Source organism: Protopterus annectens, chromosome 8.part0, assembly GCF_019279795.1.
Source record: "Protopterus annectens isolate FY-2018-M chromosome 8.part0, PAN1.0, whole genome shotgun sequence".
Taxonomy (NCBI): Eukaryota; Metazoa; Chordata; order Ceratodontiformes; family Protopteridae; genus Protopterus; species Protopterus annectens.
Window position 1 is genome coordinate 854,705,110 of NC_056741.1, and position 23,055 is coordinate 854,728,164.

The 23,055-nt window shown below is 42.3% G+C and overlaps 1 protein-coding gene across 5 annotated transcripts in view; it reads right to left on the reverse strand.

Moving 5' to 3' along the window:
- Nucleotides 1–23,055, reverse strand: part of L1CAM (L1 cell adhesion molecule) — a 2,005,704-nt gene that overhangs the window by 162,214 nt on the left and 1,820,435 nt on the right. For all 5 annotated transcript variants that reach the window (XM_044080361.1, XM_044080360.1, XM_044080358.1 and 2 more), the window contains one exon: nucleotides 17,311–17,430. In XM_044080361.1, the coding sequence (XP_043936296.1) occupies nucleotides 17,311–17,430 (120 nt within the window). The remainder of the gene's footprint in view (nucleotides 1–17,310; nucleotides 17,431–23,055) is intronic.

The window sequence follows — 23,055 nt, forward strand, 5'->3', positions numbered from 1 at the left end:
AACAGTTTGCATAGATTTAGCTTCTTCCTCCATCTTTTTAAGTACTTCTTCTGCTTTGTTGCCAAACAGGTGGTCTTGGTTTAAGGGAGCATCTAGTAATTTTGCTTTAACATGATCTGGCAAAGATTGCTCCTTAAGCCAAGCATGCCTTCTAAGTACAGACCCAGTGACAGCAGCTCTGCAAGATGCCTCTAATGAATCAAAACCACATTGCAAAGTATGTTTTCTAACCTGCTCAGCAGAATGCATTAAATCCTGTAATTCTTTATTTTCAGCACAGTCAGGAATCAACATAATTTTCTGTTTAAGCAATCCAGTAATATGCTGCTGATACTTTAACATATGAAACTGGCAGTATACCTTCTTACCCCATCTATCCAGGGCCCTGGAATCTCTATCAGAGGGGGTAGGGTTTTTGGCAGTAGTAGCCTTAATGCCTTTGGGTCCCTGTGAAATGGTCTCAGGATCTGCAGTAGGATTCTTAAAGAGGAACATGTGAAAGAGGAACTTGGGTCAGGTACCCTGTAATACCTGTCAGGTTTTCTGGGAGCCAGAGGTAAATAGTCAGTGGTCAGGCTAGATTCTGAGAAGGCATCATTTACAATGTCCAGTACAGGAGGGATATCTAAAGGCCTGTGTTGAGGTAGGAGTAAGAATTCCCTAAGCCTCTTTTTGGAGTCAGAGTAATCCTGGCTTTCCCAGCGGAAATGCTCCCTAAGAGTTTGCAAGGTTTCACCAAAAGAGAAATCCTCTGGAGAGGAAGCAGAGGGAATGGAGTCCTCTGCATCAGAATCCTCATAGGCAGATAAGGGCAACTCATGGTCATCAGGGAAAACAGAATTTTCAGAATCCTGATCAGAAGAATCAGAAGGAAAATCAGTCCTAAGTCTCTTAGAGGGAGAAGAGTGGCTTCCCCTGATTAGAGTAATAAGGTCTTCAGCCATTCTTATCATTTGTTTTTAGGCATAGGGGCCTGACCATGCAGTCTGGGTGTCAGTTTCCTAGGCATGGATCTAGTTTTAGGCCTTGAAGAAGAAGATGGTGTCAGTTTAATATGCAAGTCAGTAGGCCTGACTACACCCTCAGAAGCTGGTTGCTGCACAGCGGCTCCGGACCCATCTAAGGTAGAGACATCCGCAGGATCCACAGTCGAAGAAGCATCTCATGGCATACCGGACTCTGAATGGGTCTCAGTAGAGGCCTGCAAATTTGAAGTAGTGGGTATCAGGGGCTGCGAAAGTGCCTCACTGAGTACTGGCAAACTGGTGACTAGCTTAGGAGAAGCGTAGTCGGCAGCTTTGGACCTATGCGATCTGTCTCTGTCTTTATATTTGCATTTTTTTGGAATGTCGGTAGTCAGCTGGCTTACTTTAGCCATTTCTGGATAATTGAACCGAGTACCAAAATATTTAGATGCAAAAATGAACCGACGACGAATAGTATGAGGTTTGAATAAGGCACAAAACTGACAGTGAGGTACGTCGTGGTCTGGGCCTAAGCAAGGAATGCAGTATGAATGAAAATCTTTATGAGGTATTTGCTTTCCACAAGAAATACAATTGTTAACTTTTACTGCAAGAAAAGGGATCCCCAATGGGGTACTTAGCTTAGTTGAAGACTTCGGGTCTGAAACTCAAAAAGGAAAATTTCAGGAGTCGGCCGACCGGCACTTGTGAACTGCTTCTGCTTCGGGCACTGTACAGCAAGAAAGACTAATGTAATGGTGTTGGCTGCATGCTTTATACCCAACTACCTGATGTCATGGAAGATGAGACAGCAACCAACCCAGGACCCAAGAATTTGATAATCAGGCCAACTGAGGGCTACCTGCAAGCAGATAACCCAAATGTGATGACTGCAACAGTGAAACAAGAAGAACATCTACCCTTTATACAGCAGTTAAGTCTGAAAGGTAAACATCAACAACAAGGTTAAGTCAGGAGATGGTAAAGGCTAATGAAAAGGAAATACATTCATATTTTTGATAATAAAAAGCAAACAAAATAAGATGCAAATTAAACAGTACTACTAGTTCATATAAAAACAGAACAGAAGTAAAAAAAAGAACATAGTACTTCTGACTGGGGTAACTTTGCAGATTTGCTCAGCTCAGTGTTCTCATGGTGCTAATGTGATATGGAGTACTGACCTTTAGGTCACTATCAAACAAAATCTTCCAAAGCAATAAAATGCATGGTAAGGCATACATGTGGCTTCTGACAATCAGTACACACTACGAGTACAACTTGGTTTTATCTTCATATAGCAGTGGCCTTCATTCATCACAATGGAGATGGTTTCATTTAAATTTGAAAAAAAGAAAAAAAAAACTTACTTAGCTAACACCACAACCTTACCAAAAGAAAAGCAACAGGACACTGCTGTGTGTATATAAAACCAAATAAAATAATTTACTCGAATAAAAACACAAGGTAAGCGCTTTCGGGATACACCCTTCATCAGACAATAACACATTAAACAAACAGCATTTTAAATAATAAAAAAATATATTTTATTTGGTTTTATATACACACAGCAGTGTCCTGTTGCTTTTCTTTTGGTATTGTTCGTGTTTTGGAGCTATAGCAGGACTTTGGCATAGCGTACAGATTTTTTTACTTACTAACACCACAACCTGGAAGAAAACTCAGGGTGATTTTTTTCATGGATCTATTGGAAGACTTGCTCAAATGCCAAACACAAAACTAAAATTGGTGATTCCCTGCTTACTATCTCTGTTAATCTTCTTCTTTTTTCAGCTTTTCCCAGTTAGGGGTCGCCACAGCAGATCACCTGTTCGCTCATGATTGGCAGTGGAATTTTACAGTGATTTTACAGTGTTGAGTTGCCAACCCAGCGCCCAACCTTCCACAGAAGGCACACTTATGCACGCACAAATGCCTAAGACCAATTTAGAGTGTGCACTCCACCTACATCATGTCTTTGGGATGTGGGAGGAAACTGGAGCACCCGAAGGAAACCCACATGACCACAGGAAGGACATCCAGACTCTGCACAGAAGGCACCTCAGCTGAAGTTCGAACCAGAGAACCTCTTGCATTTTGTAAATACAGGAACAAACATCCTTTTAACCTGAGATCCATATCAGAAAGGTTAAATTCAAAAATGATTGAAAATACTCTCAAACTGTAACAAATCAATAAGTGATTCATCTCTTTACAAAATGTCTTCAAACTGAGCTAAAGGATGCTTTGTACCTCTTGTTCAAAAGCTTATACATACTGATTAAAATGCCTTGCTGCTCTATAACGACTTTTCTAGGCAGATTTCATCTAATGAATATTCTAACACAGCCAACATATCAAAACCTACATAGGATCAAATTAAGGTGGCTCTTCTTAAAGGCAGAAGTCCCAACAACAAGCTATCTGACGTTGATGCACTCCTACATTGGAAAGCACTATGTTTTGTGCCTGCCATGCCTTTAGACCTGATGCAAAATGTTGTGGAATATCTATAGTTGTTAGATACAATATTAGTTCTGGAAAGATTCCTGCAGACCTAGAAGCAAAACGTATTCAACTCCAAATCATACTAAATAAGACCAGCTATCATTTAATGTCCGTTACAGGACACTGGATAAACTTGCCATTAATAACAACATCGTCATTTTAGGAGACTTCAGCTATCCCTCAATATACTTTAAGATCTATACTTCTAATGTCGGATATGTTCAAAAAGTTTTGGATCTAATACATAAAAACTTCATGGATCAGATTGTTATTAACCCAACCAGAGGACATAATATTCTTGATTTTGTACTTACTAATTTAGTTTCATAGGTTTATTATTGAAATTCTGAACCCACTTCGGTCGACCGTTCAGAATGTCAACCAGAAATTCTGAATTCGGAATTTCAAAACAGCAACCAAGGCGAAAATTAATACATCAACATCCATAGTTTGATGTATTCAACATAGCAGGAGGTGATGTTGCTCACCTCCAGCTATGCACATTAATGTACCATTACACTCTCCAGTCAATGGTGAGTTAATTCTATTTTACAGGAGGTGTACCCCCCTGCACCCCCCATGTGGTGAGCTGTGCCTCCCACACCCCCTGCACATTACAGTGAGGAAATGGGCTAATTCCCTGTTCCTCACTGAACTGCAATCTCCCTGCACAATGTCGAACCCAAATACTTAAATTACACTACCTGTTTGCTGTAGTGTAGTCGATACATTTTGCTTTGACATTCTGCCAACTTGAAAACTGCCATTCGACCACATGCCAGTTGACTGATGCAGTTTCAAGTTTTTCAATGTAAACCATTTTCATAATGCACAAATCTCTTGGTAACTCCATCCCCAGTTAAGTCAGATCATAAGCTAGTAACCATCTCCCTCAAATTATCTAAATCTGCCAAAATGTATAAATTGGAGTTCAGGTAATTCAAATACTCAAAGCTTATCAAGTTTTATAATGAAGTCTAGAAATTCAGTCATCACCCAGACACTATTTTAGTAGACAGGTTTACAGCTGTTTAGTACTAGCAGTCCCATTCAGCTCCAATATAAAAGTATAATTAAAAACAAATCACACAGGTGATCTATTGAGATAAATAAAATCTTAAATAGAAGTGAAAAGCTCATTTAAAGTATATAATAGATAAAAAAGACGTACAAAAAACATGTCTAAACCTTCCTGTATCAAAGCATGACTTGAGATATGTAATTATCTGGACAAATGTTTCAGCAACACATGAGTGCACAACGACACAAATATTTAATAATGTACTCAGGACAAAGGACCATTACAGCTCACAAATATCTGCTGTAAGAACTAATCTAATAGACAGCTTTAAATATAAGGTATTAAGTTATTTTTTTCATAACAGCATAGCATCAAGGAATCAATCTCCTGTGTTATCTGAAGCATCCACTACCTGCCACTGAAAAATAAGTATCATTTTTACTTGAGCTGCACTTCTTGCATTGTATTTTACTGTGTGCTGTTATTTTTGAACTGTATTTTCTGTATTTTTGCTGTTTTCTTTACTTTTAGCCTAGCATAGACTTGGTTCAGATTTGCTGGACCAAGTCTGTTTTTACAGTTTCTGAGCACTAATCCAGCTTTCCTCCACAAAAGAGGGCCTCCCCTACACCCTAGTGAGAGTAGAGTGTAGCTAAAGACCCATCTGAGTGGTGATTGTTGGCCCAGGACCCAGTTTATTGTGCTACTATTGGTTAGAGTGCTTGAAATCAGTTTAATTTCATTGCTACTTGTTGCCCGCATTAGCACGTTTTTGTGTGGCGCGCACCACCAGCATAACTGAACAGTGGAGGATACCATTGGCAGCTATAAACACAAACTCTTAGACAATTTTCCCTTAGTCAACTGCTTCTGCTCCATGATTTCTTGCTGTTGTCCTTCAATGCCTGGTAAGACACTCAGCTGAGCCTCTGAGGTTCCTCTACAAGACTTACCCATTAAGCTCCTCACGGTTTAGATCTTTTTCTTCTCCCTTAGCCATACCTGATCATTCTAGTCCCCTCCCTGATACTGACTGCACTACTTCACCTAGCATCATGAATGGACAATTTCCTACAATTTCTCCAGCCATCCTGATTGACATGGGCATCCTGAGGCAATGTAGCAATTGCCTCATGTACACTGACAACCCACTTCTCCCAGTTCACACAAATCAAATATGTGAGAGATGCATCTATATTAATAATCTGGAAGCTAGAATCTCTCACTCACAAGTCAGTATATCAGACATTAAGCAGGTTGTCAGCTCACACACTTGACCTCCTGCATCATCCACGTGTACAACGGCTAAACCTACATTTGCAGAGGTTCTCACTAGAAGACTACCTAAAGATCAGAGACCTCCCAAACATAAGCACATTTCACTTAATACATTTGCAGCAAATCACAGTACACATACAAACACACGTACCAGTGTCTCACCAAACATGCCCCTAAGGCGAACACAAAATCAAATGTTTTAGTCATAGGTGACTCCATTGTGAGACACACACATATCCTGAATCATCAGTCTGGATAAGGAAAAGATCAAGATTAGCTGTCTGTCTGGTGCCAGGATCTGCCACATCACACATGCACTCAAGTCTTTCAACAACATGCACTGTTATAGGTTCATAGGTTGGTACTAGGCTATTGGCCCTAGGGCCTATACAAGCCTAGCCATAACAATTCCCTGGATATTTCTTCCCACAATATTTACTTCTCTGGATCCCTGTCTAGCAGGACGACTGACATGATCCCCGGGGTGAATTTCCTATCTCCCATCCAATCATCAAGGTTCCTTTTGAAGAGGGCCAAGGAGGCACTCTGCTTGACATGTATGGGCAGTCTATTCCAGGGTATGGGGAGTGTCTGGGTCAGGAACCTATCCCTCCAGCATGTTTTGTTCATTGTGATGACAAGGTTTAGATCCCTGGAGCGTGGGGCTCTGAGGGATTGGAATTTCTTTAAGTGGAGCATGTCCAACAGCTCAGGGTTTGACATGACCTTGTATGTTAAGCAGAGATCGCCTCTGAGTAGACGATATGCCACAGAGTATAGCTGGAGTTTTTTTAGACGGTCAGCATATGGCAACTGCTTTAGGCCTGTGATTCTTTTAGTGAGGTATTTCTGTGGCCTTTCCAGCTGTTGCAGATGTCTTGTGAGGTACATACCAAACGAGGCATTATACTCTATAATGGGTCTAATGAGGGATGAGTACAAGTGGGACAATGACCTCCTTTTTTTCTGGATGAAAAGCCCTTAGTGATGAGGTGTGCCACATAGAAGGATTTCCTGACTGTTGTGGCGATGTGGTTATCAAAAGTGAGACCACTGTCCACATGTGTCCCTAAGTCTCTCGTCACAGGTTCAAAGTTTAGTGTACTGCCACCTATGTGGTAATTCATGGGTACATGTTTTTTTCCAAAGGGGATAACTATACATTTCTTGGCATTAAGCTTGAGACCATGGCTCTGGCACCAGGCATCTGTTTCTATAAGGCCCTTTTGTAGAATATCCACATCATTTGGGGATTCAATAATGGCTCCCAGTTTGCAGTCATCTGTGAACTTTGTTAGCCAGAGTCCCTTAGTGCTGGCCTGTACTTCAGAGAAGTAGATGCCAAACAAGAGTGGTCCCAGGACTGAACCCTGAGGTACTCCACTTGTCACTTGTCTGGAGCTGGATTTGGAGTCGGCTACTTTTACAGTCTAGGTTCTGTCAGTAAGCCAGTTGGCAAACCATTGAGTGATGAAGGGATTTATGCCCAGCTTAGTAAGTTTATCTATGATTCCAGAGTGGGGGATGGAGTCGTAGGCCTTGGCGAGGTCCAGATAGGCTGTGTGGACCACCTTGACCTCATCCATAGGTCTGTAGACTGATTCAAAGAAGTCAATCAGATTCAGGAGACAAGATTGGCTCTTCACAAACCCAAACTGGGTGGGGTCCAGTGTTTGAAGGTTGCCAATTTCTTTGTTTATAAGTTCCATGATAATGTGTTCCATGCCCTTGCAGATCAGGCTTGTCAGACTGATGGGACGGTAGTTCCCGGGATCCAAGGTGGATCCCCCCTTGTGGAGTGGGATAACTGTAGCTGTCCACCACTCAGTGGGCACGAAGCCTGAGATGAGGCTATGATTAAACATGACACTTAGGTGAGGTGCCAGTTCACTTTGTAGTTCATGTAGTACACAGCCTGGGATGTCATCTGGTCCCATGGATGCTGTATTCTTAGCTTTGGAGAGTGCGGTTTCTACCTGTGTGGCCGCGATTACCGGAATTTGGCAATCTTTTGGTATTGAGATGGGCCCTTTAGGGGGTGAGAGGAGGATGAAGTTGGCCCTAAATCGATCTGCCAGGATATTGGCAATATCCTTGGAATCAGTATATTTAATGCCATTCTGTTGTAGCTCAGAGCAGATCTGAGCATTGCCATTTAGATTCTTGACATAACTATAGAATGCCTTGTGGTTGTCTTTGGAATCTTTGGCAATTTTATTTTCGTAATTAGCTTTTGAGGATTTTATGAGGGATCTCAGCTTTTTACTGAGGCTGGTGAGGGAGTTTTTTGCATCCTAGGATTTTCCACTTTTCTGCAACAGTTTCTTCCTTCTGTTGTATAGTTTGTTTATAGCAGGGGGGCAACTAGATTGGCTTCCTTTTTTGGAGAAGAGCATCTTGGTTCTATTTGGGATGGCACAATTCATGCACGAGTGGATGTGCTCGTACAGTGCCTTAGTTTAGGATTCTGCAGTCAAACTTTCAGATCCCGTCTGCATGGATGTCATGAAGTTTGTCACTTCTGACTTCAGTAGCATGAAGTTGGCTTTGGAGAAGTTTTTTAAGGAGATTTCCTTACTGGGGGGTGGGGGTGGGATCTAGATGTCAAGGGTGATTTGCTTATGGTCAGACCTGACCAATGAGGGGGTGACCACTGGTTTGGAGCATCTATCTCCCATGTTGGTAATGACCAGGTCTAGGATATTGGAGCACCTGGTGGGACAATTGATTAGTTGATCCAGGGCATTGGAATTTATGAATTCTGAGAACCGTTGGGAAAAGGAGTTGGTACCCGAGTAGTTTTCCCAGTTAATAGCAGGGTAGTTGAAATCACCCAGTATTAGGGTGTTTGGTTGTATCTTAATATTTTCCAGTATGTTTAGAAAGGTGTAGTGAGAATCTTGGGGCATGGTGGGGGACCTGTAGCAAGCTACAATTTGGATTGTAATAGTCCATGTTGGTGTAAATGACTTGAGATGCACCTCACTGGACTATAGACTAGAGAAAGACATGACTGAGCTCTCTAATTATGTGTCCCAGGCAGGTATGTCCCGAGCCTTAAGCAGCAGTCTTCCTTCACCTATGATGATGCCTCAATACAGACAAAAATGACTGACGTCAACAACTGGCTTAGTTTCTGGTGTCATTCTAATGGGATCCAGTATCTGTCAGCTTGGGATGATATGGTTGATACACCACAATGCTTTGCCAGAGATGGCCTCCACCTGTCACCTCTGGGATTTTGGATACTGGCTGAGGCTCTTGCCTCCCCCATAGTGCCTTTTTAGGCAATGTCACAAAAACAACATTCCAGACATAAAAACATCCTCAAAAAACAATCTTAAGGTTATGCTGCTAAATGCTAGGTGTCTACTGCACTCACTGGAAGGACTCCTCACCTTAGAAGATGTGGACATCTGTGCAGTCACAGAGACCTGGTTCAAGTCCAGAGACAGCACTCCAACCATAGTGGGATATAATGCCTTCCACATGTTCAGACCACAAAATGAACATGTGAAAACTGAAGCAGGAGGAGTATCAATATTCATCAAAGATAAATACACCTCCAGATTGGTTAAACAGAATGATTCCCTAGTAACTCCATGTGCAAATAACTATAGGAAAGACTCCTCTCCAAGTTTTTGTCAGCTATGGATCACCCTTCATGAACCATGATATCCACACTGCCTACTTGGATCAATTTGGAGTCGCTAAAAATACAACCAAACACCCTGGTTATGGGTGACTTTAACTACCCATCCGTAGACTGGGTAAATTATACATGTAGAAACACACTCATGCAAAGGTTCTTGGACTTCGTTAACTCAAATGCCTTGAAGCAGATAGTTGGCACCCCACAAGGGGCCCAAACATTCTAGACTTGGTACTCACTAACATGATAGAATGGTTCACCACCACAGGTGTGCTGCCCTCCCTGATGAAGTCTTCAGTCTCTTTGGGAGTAACAATAACATCAGTCCCTGATCAGGAGAAATTAGGCTAAAAAACTTCTCCAAAGCCACCTACTGCCTCTTACAAGAAGGCATTAATAGCTTCAAAGCTCCTGTCCCACCTTAAGGCAATGACACCTATACTGGGATCTAGACCAATGCATTGTATAAACATATATAGACTCATACTAACTTAGCCATTCCTGATAGGAGCAAAGCAAGATCCTCAAGAAAAAAAAGCCTGCCTGGTGGGCATCTACCATAAACAGGATATATAATAAGAGGAAGAAATTGCTGTCTAACCACAAGAAGGAACAATCTCAGAATTGGAAGCACACCCTTCTCAGCTTGAACAAGCAAATAAGACATCTTGTAAAGTCCTCTAAAGCTATGAGTCTAGATTAGCATCCCTAGTTAAGGATAACTATAAGGCATTCTTTAGCTACATACAAAACCTTAAAGGAAAAGGTCAGATTTGTACTGAACTGGTAGTGAGTGGTACCACATATACTGAACCAGTAGAAATAGCCAACCTGCTAGTGGACATGTTCAGTGAAAACATCTCCCCCTGTCCCTGCCACATATACCCCAAAACATTCCTACCACCTATTCTCCACCTAGTATCTCTAAAGACCAAGTCTTAACCATTCTCTCCAAGGCCAAAGACACAGCCTGTATGAGACCTGATAACATCCCGGGCTGCATTCTTAATGGTTTAAAACAGGAGTAAGCAACACCATTGGGTTCTCTTTTCAACCACAGCCTAAGCACTGGTTTTGTCCCTGCTGAATGAAAACAGCTACTGTCATCCCCTTGCACAAGAGGGTACATCCACCAACCCTGGGAAGTATAGACCCATTAGTTTAACCATCCTTATCTGCAAGGCCATGGGGAAAATCATCATGGATCTTATCAAGAAGGTTATAGAAGACCTTTGAACACTTGACCTGGCCCAATTTGGTTTTGTTAAAGGGAGATCCTGCCTGTTGAACCTGGTGAACTTCTTCAAGACTGTCACCAAAGACCTTGATGAAGGCAAATCTGTGCATAAGGCCTGCCTAGACTTGGCCAAGGCCTTTGACACAATCTCTCACTCAGGATCATTGAAAAACTCACCCAGCTGGGGGTCAACCCATATGCTGTCAGGTGGGTTGCAAACCGGTTCACCAACAGAACACATACAGTCAAAATAGGGGACTCCACCTCCACCAGCAGACCAGTTACCAGTGGTGTTGCTGGGGCCCCTATTGTTTGGAATCTACTTCTTAAAAGTACAGGCAAAAACAAAAGGTCTGTGGCTGACAAAGTTTGCTGATGACTGCAAACTGGGAGCAGTCATTGAGTCCCCAAATGATGTCAACATTCTACAAGAAGGACTTACGCAAACCAATGATTGGTGCCAAAGTCATGGTCTTAAACTCAATGCAAAAAAATGCATTATCATCCCCTTTGGCAAAGGTGATGTCCCTGCAGATTGCCATATTAATAACAACACCCTAAGCTTTAAATCAGTGGTGGGAGATTTGGGCATACAGGTTGACAGCAACCTTACTTTTGATCACCATGTCTCCACAGTGGTAAAGAAGGCCTTCTATGTTGCTACCTCATAAGCAAGGGTAGAGCTTCCAGAAGAAAAGAGGTTATATCACCCCTGTACTCTTCCCTCATCAGGCCAATAATAGAGTACAATGCTCCCTTTGGTATGCACCTAAACAGGCACCTGCAGCAAATGGAGAGACCTCAAAGGTCCCTCACAAAGAAAATTCAGGGTCTTCAGCACAATGTCTTATGAAGACTGACTGAAATCACTGTCACTATACTCTGTATCATATAGTCTACTCAGAGGGGACCTGTGCCTTGCATACAGGGCAACCTCTGATCCTGCCTTAATGGAAATGCTGCACATTTGTAATTCAAGTGGTATACAATTCACTTGCTCTAGGGACCTTAACCTAGCATGTGAGATCAACAGGACTTGGTGAACAGACAGATATGTCTCCCTGAGGTTACTTCTCCTCTACAGTAAACTTCCAATACAGGTTAAACAGAGCCCCTCGTTAACCCTTTTTAAGTTTAACTTGAATGACAGGATGGGAAACCACAAATTCACCCCAGGGTGTTTCACCTGTGTCCCTCTTGGATAGGGGCAGTTGGTGCTTATTTAGATCTGCTTATAACATAGTCCATATCTCTAGAGTCTTAAGGGAACAAGGGTTGAACTTGGCTAGGTTTGTAAGGGCCCCAGGACCATTAGCCTAGTAACCTCCTATAAACCTATGAACCTAAGAACGTGACCCCAGACACACTGCATCAGCAGACAGGATTGCAAATGAGTTTTACAGCCAAGGTCACAGAGTAGATCAGAAGTCTGACTAAAAATTTAAAACATGCAATTAAATCTGCAAAATGAACCCATGAACCTGGGCTAGCATCAGAAGCTATGAGCAATTACAAATCCTTCTTTAGCTACATTAGGAAACTAAGAAACACCACCAAACATTGCACTGAACTCATACAAAATGATACTATCTGCTTGGACCCATTGGATATTGCCAATATACTAGTAGATAAATTCTCTGTGAATTTTACTCTGTTGAAGACTATCCAAAATCATTCTATTTTTGAATTTTTTAATCCTCCCAATCATTACTAAAGAACATGCACTGAAAATGGTGTATAAGACCAAAAAAAGCACTTTGTCCATGATAGTGGATAATATACCAGGTTGTTAAATGAACAGTACTAATCATACTCTGGGGAATCCACGCCATAAGCTATTTAACCTGAGTCCAGCAACAGACACTTTTCCTGAAATATGGCTTACGACAGTAAAAATGCCACTGCATAATGGTGGTCCCATTAGGGTCCCTGGGAATTATAGGCTCATCATCAGCCTGATAAGTTTCATTTGCAATGTCATTGAACATATTACAACTGACCTGATAAACACTGACATCAAAAATCTCATTAGCTAGATGCACAGCTATTTGGCTTCAGAAAAGGTAGATCCTGTTTAATGAATCTGATGAAATTCTTCAAAAGGGTAAAACAAGCTGTTGACAAGAGGTTGCACTCTGAACATGGCTTATGTTGATCTAGCCAAAGCATTTGACACCATCCCCAATGCTAGTATAGTTAGTAAGCTAAATGCATTAGGAATAGATCCCTATATGATAACATGGATAAGCCAATATGATAACATGGATAAGCCAATTGTTTAAAAGGCAGAACCCACATGGTGCGGTTAGTAGGGGTAGCCTCAGAGTGACCCACATGGTGTGGGTAGTAGGGGCAGCCTCAAAGTAACCCACATGGTGTGGGTAATAGGGGCAGCATCAGAATGACCCATATGGTGTGGGTAATACAGGCAGTATCAGCGTGTATGAAGGTGACCAGTGGTATTCCACAAAGCTCAGTACTGGGAAACTTTATTTGCTATTTAATTTTTAGAATTAGGACATCTGGTTAATTAAGTTTGCAAATGACTGCAAACTTGAAGTCATTGTTAAGTCCACCTCTTATGCTCAAGCCTTCCAGCAAGAACTTGCATTTATAAATACCTGGTGTACCAAAATGGGCTCAGATTAAATGTTAAAATTAATAACATTGTTGCATTTGGCAGATACCCTCTTCCATCAGCATACTGCATACAGCACAGATAAAAGGGAAGGCATCTCTGATCAGTATTAGCAAAAAACTACGGGAACTCATAAAATCGTCTAAGGCCACCTTTGAGAGAAAAATTGCACAGGACACTAAGGATAATCACAAGGCTTTCTTTAGTTATGTTAGGAACCTGGGTGGGAATTCCCAGATATGCTCAGAATTAGTCCAAAATGACAAAAAATACACCGAACCCACAGACATTGCCAACATCCTAGCTGACAGGTTCAGCGCAAACTTCTTCCCCCCCTCCCCACCAAAAGGGCAAATATCTATCCCAGCAGAGTGCTGCCCCCCCCCTGACATCTCAGATGCTCAGGTAAGAGCCGCCCTCTTCAAAGCAAAAACACAGCATCAATGGGACCAGACGGTGTGCCGGGCTGCGTCCTACATGAACTCCAAGAAGAGCTAAACCCAAACATAAAACTACTGTTCAATCTCAGCCTTACTACAGGATATGTACCCAAACAGTGGCGTACAGCAACAGTGGTCCCTCTCCACAAAGGTGGTGCCTCAACAGATCTTGGAAACTATCACCCCAAAAGCCTGACTAGCTTGGTCTGCAAAGCTATGGAAAGGATCATCATGGACCTCATAAATAAAGATATTGGGGACCTACAGACATTGGATCCTACCCAGTTCGGCTTTGTTAAGGGCAGGTCCTGCCTCTTAAACCTGGTCGATTTCTTTGAAACAGTCACCAAGGCCATTGACGAGGGGAAGGTGGTCCACACAGCCTACCTGGACCTCGCAAAAGCCTTCGATACAATACCCCACTCGGGCATTATAGATAAGCTCACCAGCTTAAATATAAACCCCTATGTCACTAGATAGGTTGCAAACTGGCTCAAGGACAGAACCCACATGGTTAGAATTGCTGGAGCCATGTCAGACTCCAAACCAGTTACAAGTGGCATCTCACAAGGCTCAGTCCTGGGACCTCTCTTGTTCAGTATATATTTCTCGGAGGTACAGGCCAACACAGAAGGACTGTGGCTGACCAAGTTCGCAGATGACTGCAAACTAAGCGCCATAATCGACTCTCCAGCCGACACAAGCATCCTACAAAAGGGCCTCATAGAAACAGACAACTGGTGCCAGAGCCATGGCCTCAAGCTAAACGCCAAAAAGTGTATAGTCATCCCCTTTGGCAAAAACAAAGTGCCCACAAATTACCACATAGGTGGTAATCCATTAAGTACGGAAGAAGTAATTAGGGACCTGGGGACCCAAGTTGATAGCAATCTCTCATTTGAAAACCACGTGGCCAAAGTGGTTAAAAAACATTTTATATAGCCCACCTAATCATGAAAGGATTCACATCTAGATCAGGGGAGGGCATCGTGCCTCTTTACTCATCCTTCATCAGGCCCATAATTGAGTACAATGCCCCTTTTGGGATGTACCTTACCAGACACCTGCAGCAACTGGAAAGACCCCAAAAGTACCTCACCAAGAGGATCAAAGGGCTCAAACAGATGCCATATGCTGCCCAGTTAAAGAAACTCCAGCTCTACTCAGTGGCATACCGCCTGCTCTGAGGCGATCTGTGCCTGATGTATAAAGCCATGTCCAACCCAGAATTAATGGGCATGCTGCACCTCAGAAAATCCAAATCCCATTGAGCTACACGCTCGAGAGACTTGAACCTCAGCACTGAAATAAATAGAACATGCTGGAGGGACAGATTCATAACCCAGAGGCTCCCTTCACTCTGGAATAAAATCCAAGTCCAGGTTAGGCAGAGTCCCTCATTGACTCTCTTCAAGAGGAATCTTGATGAGTGGATGGGAGATCGTAGGTTTACCCTGTGTATCACTTCTGTGCCACTGTTAGACAGAGGCACAGTATACTAACCTCAAAAAAGGGCATAGTAAAATTCATTTAAAATGGGTGGTGAAAGCCAAACACACTCTGGCTAAGCTTATAAATGCCCTAGGGCAGATAGCCTAGTATGAACCTATGAACCTATAATACTTCATTTCAACATGAAGGTATAGTTAGAGACCTTGGAACCTCAGGTAAAATTTTCTCCCTCTTTTTTGATCCCCATGTAACAACAATAGTCTGGGAATCCTTCTACTTAGCACAGCTAATCACCAAAGAATATCATCCATATCCAAAGAGGTTACTGTCCTCTTACAATCAGCACCGATCAGGCCAAAAAACAGGGATTAAGTTGTCTTCAGCAAATTAATAAAACAAGTTGGAGAGGCTGATTCATCTCTTAGAGTTGCTTCCACCTCTGAAATATAATCCCACTGCCGATCAAGCAGTTTGATACACTATCTGAATTCTAATGGTACCTGAATAATTGGTTGGGTATTCACCCTGGGCTTGATTGGCTTAGCGCTCCCATTGGGTGAAGCATAGTCTAATGTGAGAAATGGCAAGGTGTAATTGTGACAAGACTCTGCTGCTGTGAGTTTTTCTATGGTTCCTAAATAAGCACTAAGACTTCATCAGACTGTTTGTATTTTCAGTCACTTTGGATCCGACCCTTACTTTCTTCGAAAGTGTTGTTTCATCTTTATGTATGATTATGTTTTCATCTGGGAAGTGTTTGGAGCCATTTTTACCTTCCTGAAAAACTCTCCTGGATAAAACTGAAATGCTCCTGTGGTTTTACTAAACATAAACCCTCACTTTTCTTTGTATTTTTGCTTTCAGTTTCTTATAACATGAGTCTGCGATGCTACTTATTTATTGTCCACTCCTTTTGAAACCAAAACTCCAACCTCTGCTCCTTCAGCATTTTATGTCATAGCCAAACCCAATAATTTGCTCTTTTGTTCATCAGAGAGCAATATGCTTCAGTTTTAAATTTTCTAGCTTCAGTTTTTTTGTTCTTACATGTGTGGTGTACAGCATTAACTGTAATATTTTTTGCCTGCATCTATTTTTTTCATGGTTAAACATTTAAGTTCTGTATACTGTCTCTGAACTATTTCACATCTCTGTATATACCATAAGTTTCTATATGTATCTAGAAATGATCTCCCTGGGACTTCCTTACTGGACCATCCTAGGAAAAATATGAATAAATACTATTTATTTTGCTGAAATGCAGCATAGGAAGGTAAATGCCATACATCACAATTTTTGGTGACCAATGTGTTTTTCAGCTTCCTCATGTACGCATGGCCTTCATACTTTCAGTGTTTTTCTCATATTGTAATTATTACTGCTTTCTGCAGAAGAGAATGAACTCACTTCAAGGAAGAGAAGCCAATGTTATATGAATATCATCTATTCTCTCAGAGGAGCCTACAGTCCGGTACAAGTCCATTCAGGGTGACATCCCTTTGCATTAAATTCTTAACACCCATCTTCTGTTCCCTTTGAATTGAGCCAGTGTCATTTCAGTGTCAGCATTTTTTTGGGCGGCACAGTGGCGCAGTGGTTAGGATTGTCACCTCACAGCAAGAGATTCTCTGGTTTGATTCTCAGCTGGGGTGTCTTCTCTGTGTTGTTTGCATGTCCTCCCTGTGTTCTCGTGGGTTTCCTCCAGGTGCTCCAGTTTCCTCCCACATTCCAAAGACATGTCTGGATCATTTCTCCTCAGGTCTCCGCTGAAAATAGGCTATTTCCTAGTTGGACTTTCCCAGTGAATAAATGTTCACGCTGAGAGATTGACTTATCTTTTCCTACATTATTCATCACCTGCTACAACTCGATCCAGTGCAATCCAGTTTACTTTTCCTAACCCTGTCTAAGCTACCACAAACCTCATTTAACGTGAACTCCATGTGCACAAAACCTAATGTGATGATGCTCCTTTATGGCCACAGCAAACTATGCTGATAAATTCAGCACATGAAAAGACTCACCTAAGTTGGGATGCAGTATAAATGGACAACAGGCAAAAAGTGAGACTAACTTGAAAGAACAAGATATTTACTGAGTTCCATTGCATTTTACTTACTTTTATTGCTCTTGTAATGGATTTGGAACTCAATATTTTGCTCCAGCTCATGTGTTATCCATTTCAGATGAATGTAGTTGTCCCCAGTGGAATAGGTGACATTATTCAGTGTTGGAACGACTGTAGGAAGAGAAAGAAAATTAAAGACTAAGTAGTAAGAGCTGAACAGTGACATCAGGAAGTTAATGATTAGCAACATTAGTCTAGTTTGTGATGCACTATTTTAAGAACAGGCTTAAATGGAAGCTAGTACTTACCTATGAACCTATAATGTGATCCTAAACACCATCAGTTTGTGATAGCCTACACTACACTGCTACAGTCACACAGCCAACTCTAACCTTTTGGAGAAAGAGATCCATACTTACTGTTTTAAGATGGACTGTAAGATAGGGGAACTGGCTGTCTTACGTAGATTTTGATAGATCGTGACCAGCCTTGTGCCCTCATCAATATAGTTTATCAGGATGAATTATATTTGAGTGATAGGGATAAAATACAAAGAATAAAGAACTTTTTTATTGGGCATGTACTGCAAAGTTAGCAGAGAGGAAGTATTACAACTTTACCCCACATAAAAAAATAATACACAGTTGCAAACTATTATTTTTTAATGCTCTAAAATGTAAGGAATAGTACAAATTAGTTTTACTGAACAATAATGTGCTCATATGTTTTACAATATTTATATACATATTTTTAACTAGATGAGTACAAGTCGAACATTTGTGGGTACATTGCCATACTGTTCTCAGACACAATACATGAAGCATCTTTGCAATTTTTTGGTCTAATTATGTGAGTACAATACTGGAGAGCACAGGTGTGAAAAGAGTGGTATGGGATTATATGACAAAAAGCAGCAGCTCTTTCTGACATTACAGTTCTTCTGTACAAAAGTTCAGTTTGATGTTAGGGAGTCAGGTTTTGCTTTGAAAGAAGAATTCACATTACAAGTACATGGAGTGCACATATACACACACACACACACACACACACACACACACACACACACACACACACACACACACACTAGTTCTAGTACTGAAGTGGCTATATCCAACAAAAAAATCAAAATCTTTCAAGAGAAAGTACAGTTGTGTACACTTAGCATAAATGTAGATGTTCGAGTGTATTCACTGTTGCAGTCATCACATTTGGGTTATCTGCTTACAGGAAGCCCTCAGTTGGCCAGATTATAAAAGTCTTGGGTCCTGCGTCGGTTGCTGTCTCATCTTCCATGACGTCAGGTAGTTAGGGGTATAAAACATGCAGCCAACAACACTACATCAGTTTTTCTTGCCCCAGATGTCAGGTGCCCCCATAATGGGAAGCAATAATATACAAGGTTACACCTCCAATAAAAAGCAAATACACCAGAAAGCTTTAAGAATAGTAAACAAGAATAGAGATATAGCCAATAGAAGTCAGGGGCTGGAGGGAGGGTAACCAGGACTGCAACAGTGAATACACTCGAACATCTACATTTATGGTAAGTGTACACAACTGTACTATGTTCTTCGTGTTTCACTGCTGCAGTCATTACATTTGGGTAGATTTCCAAAGCTAAGGATGGGAGGAGGCAATTAGATAGCATTAGGACCAGCTATAAGGCCCTGCAAGACTGCAGTGGCAAAGCCAGCTCTGGATTTAGAAAAAAATGGCAAGTGGTAATGCTTGGTGAAGGTATGTACAGAACTCCAGGTAGCAGCTTCTAGGATGTCCCTGGTAGGGACACCTCTGAGAAAAGCTGTAGAGGTAGATGCAGCCCTGGTGGAATGAGGTCTTATCCCCTGTGGGGTAGGTTTTCCACGGTGCTTATAGCAGAAATGAGTGCAATGGCCTATCTACTTAGAAATGATTTGCTTTGAAATGGCCTTTCCCTCTGCCCCTGCAGCAAATGCAACCAGCAGCTGTTCGAATTTCCTGAGAGGCTTAGTCCTATCCAAGTAAAATCTAAGTTGTCTGTGCATGTCCAAGGAGTATAGTATTTGTTCACCTTTGTTCTGTGGATTAGTAAAGAAGGTTGACAAATGAATGGACTGATTAAGGGCCACATTGGATACCACCTTGGGCATAAAGGAAGGATTGGTCCTGAGGGACACCCTGTCTGCATGAAAGATGATGAAAGGCTCCACTGCCATGAGGGCCTGTAATTCAGACACCCTTTTTGCTGAGGTGATGGCTGGAAGGAAGGCTGTTTTCCAAGAAAGGAATTTCAACTCTGCATTTGCAGTAGGCTCAAAGGGAGGCAAATTGAACTTTTCCAATACAAAGTTAAGGTCCCAGTGTGGAGGAGGGGCTCTCCTGGGTGGTCTTAGGTTTTTGGACCCTCTGAGGAATTGCTTCAGCAGTGGATGAGAGAAGAGGGGTGGCTCTGTATTATAATGTGCTGAAATGGCTGATGCATGCATTTTGAAGGAAGAAAAGGAAAGACTCTTGTGAAGCATCTCTGTTAAGTATTGAAGAATATGAGGTAAATTGGGCACTGTTGTACCCATCCCCTGAGTCTGGCTCAAGGAACAGAATCTTTTCCATTTTCAGCATAGAATTTTATAGTGCTAGGCCTCCTTGCCTCCATAAAGACACCCATCACTTGCTTACTGAGGGATGGTAACGGAGAGGTCAGGTAATTAGCCAGGCTGCAAGGTTCAGGGTTTGAAGCTGTGGGGTCAGAATCTGGCCCTCCTGCTGAAACAGCAGGGCAGGGGTCTGAGGCAGGTGCCATGGTTCCAGCAGTGACACACTGTGCAAGAGGGGGTACCAGTGTTGGCGTGGCCAGTCAGGTGCAATCAGTATTGTCCTTGGTTTGTCCTGTTTGATCTTTAGTAGCACTTTGGAGAGGAGAGACAAAGGGGGAAAGGCATAAACAGATAGGTTTTTCCAGGTGAAGGACAGGGAATCCACTTTTCAAGCTTGTCTGTGGGGAGTCCTTGTGCAGAATTTGTCCAATTGGTAGTTCTGAGGGGAGGCAAACAGGTCTATCTCTGGGCTCCCCCATTTGTTTCTCAACATGTTGAATATCTTTGGTTCCAGTTTCCACTCGTGTGGGTCCATGAGATTTCTGCTTAGGTCATCTGCCAGTGTATTTAGCTTGCCTGGCAGGAAATGAGCTTGTAGTTGCACTTGGTAGCTCAAGGCTGTGTTCCACAAAGCCATGGCTAGTCTGCAGAGAGGGTATGAGTGGGCTCCCCCCTGCTTGTTTATGTACCACATAACCATGGTGTTGTCCATCTTTACCAATAGTTGTCCTGGAAGAATGTGGTCCCTGAAGGCTGTCAGAGCATTCTGTACAGCTAACATTTCTTTTTGATTGTTATGCAGGTGCATTTGACTTGGGTTCCATTTGCCCTGAATGCACTGCTCTGCCAAGTGAGCCACCCATGCATAGTCTGATGCATCTGTTGTTAGGGTTTGGGTGGCTGGGGGGTAGAGTGAATGGCAGTCCCTTGCTTTGGTGGCAGGCCTCTGCCTACCAAAGGAACTCTATCTTTAGACAGGGTATGATAAGAATCATTGATTCTTGGTCCTGAGAATGTTGACACCATTGGCTTTTTAGATACCATTGTAATTTCCTCATATGCAGTCTTGCATATGGAATTCGTAGAATGCAAGAGGCCATAAACCCCAGGGCTTGCAGTATTTTCCTTGCAGATGGCTGGGTCTTTGTGGCTAGTAGTTTGAAGTAGCCTGTCAAATGAACTTGTTTCTCTGGCGTGAAGTAGGCCATCTGGGAAGTTGTATTCAAGCTTGCTCCAAGGAATACAATTTGTTGGCAGGGTACTAGATGTGATTTATTTTCATTTATAGCATACCCCAGAGAAGTTAGTAATTTCTTTAGAAATGCCAGATGATTTAATAGTATGTCCTGGCTTTCTGCCTGAATTAGACAATTGTCCAGGTATGGGTATATTTGAATATTTCTTTGCCTGCAAAATGCAGTGACTAGAGCTAGGCACTTTGTGAATACCCTGGGCACAGTAGATAAGCCAAAGGGCAGTGCAGAGAACTGATAGTGCATGTAGCCTGCTCTGAAGTGCAGGTATCTTCTGCAAGATTCCCTTATTGGGATGTGGAGGTAGGCTTCCTTTAAATCCAGTGTTGCCAACCAGACATTTTTGCCTAGCATGGGAAGCAGCTGATGTAGAGTTAGCATTTTGAATTTGGGATTTCCAAAAAAGTATTTAGGTTAGACAGGTCTAGGATAGGATGCCAGGAATTGTCTTTTCTGTGTACAAGGAAAGTCTTGAGTAGAAACCTTGCCCCCCATTCTTCTTCTGGGACAGGTTGAATAGCCCTGATGCTTAGAAGAGAGAGAAGTTGCTTTTGAGCCTCTGCCCACTGATTTGGGGGTAGGTTTGGCCAACCATTTGGGGTTGGTAAGGAGTGGAAGTGGAATCTGTATCCTTGGGAAACTATATTTAAAACCCATTTGTCTTGGATAATGAGTTGCCAGTTTTTTGCATGCAGGGCGATTTTTCCCCCTAAAGGAACAGTCAGTTGAGCAGGGCTTGGAAGGCTTAAAGTTAAGTCATTGTGACAGTTTACCACAGGGGTGTGTTTTACTACTCCCAGCTTTGGAAATGGGAGCCCCCCACTGCTTAGGCCTGTGAGTACCTTGGGACTGAAGCCTGGGTGTTCTGCTGGTTCTGGGTTTGGACTGAGAAGGCCTGGAAGAGGCAGGAAAGGTCCAGTTCTTAGAAGGCCAATGCCTACTAAATCTGGAAGGCTGTACTTGCAGGAAATCTTTAACAGTTTGCATAGATTTAGCTTTTTCCTCCATCTTATTAAGAACCTCTTCTGCTTTGTTGCCAAACAGGCAGTCTTGGTTTAAGGGAGCATCCAGTAATTTAGCTTTAGCATGATCTGGCAAAGATTGCTCCTTAAGCCAAGCATGCCTTCTTAATACAGACCCAGTGACAGCAGCCCTGCAAGATTCCTCTAATGAATCAAAATCACATTGCAAAGTATGTTTTCCAACCTGCTCAGCAGAATGCATTAAATCCTGTAATTCTTTATTTTCAGCACAGTCAGGAATCAACATCATTTTCTGTTTAAGCAATCCAATAATATGCTGCTGATACTTTAACATATGAAACTGGCAGTTTAAGGCCCTAATGGCCAAAATTGCGGAAGTGTATACCTTCTTACCCCATCTATCCAGGGCCCTGGAATCTATCAGAGGGGCTGGGTTTTTGGAAGTAGTAGCCTTAATGCCTTTGGGTCCCTGCGAAATGGTCTCAGGATCCGCAGTAGGATTCTTAAAGAGGAACTTGTGAGTGTCAGGTACCCTGTAATACCTGTCAGGTTTTCTGGGAGCCGGAGGTAAAGTGTCAGGGGCCAGGCTAGATTCCGAGAAGGCATCATCTACAATGTCCAGTGCAGGAGGGATAGCTAAAGGCCTATGTTGTGGTAGGAGTAAGAATTCCCTAAGCCCCTTTTTGGAGTCAGAGTAATCCTGGCTTTCCCAGCGGAAATGCTCCCTAAGAGTATGCAAGGTTTCACCAAAAGAGAAATCCTCTGGAAGGGAAGCAGAGGAAATGGAGTCCTCTGCATCAGAATCCTCATAGGTAGATAAGGGCAACTCCTGGTCATCAGAGAAAACAGAAATTTCAGAATCCTGATCAGAAGAATCAGAAGGAAAATCAGTCCTAGGTCTCTTAGAGGGAGAAGGGTGGCTTCCCCTGATTAGAGTAATAAGGGCTTCAGCCATTCTTATCATTTGTTTTTAGGCATAGGGGCCTG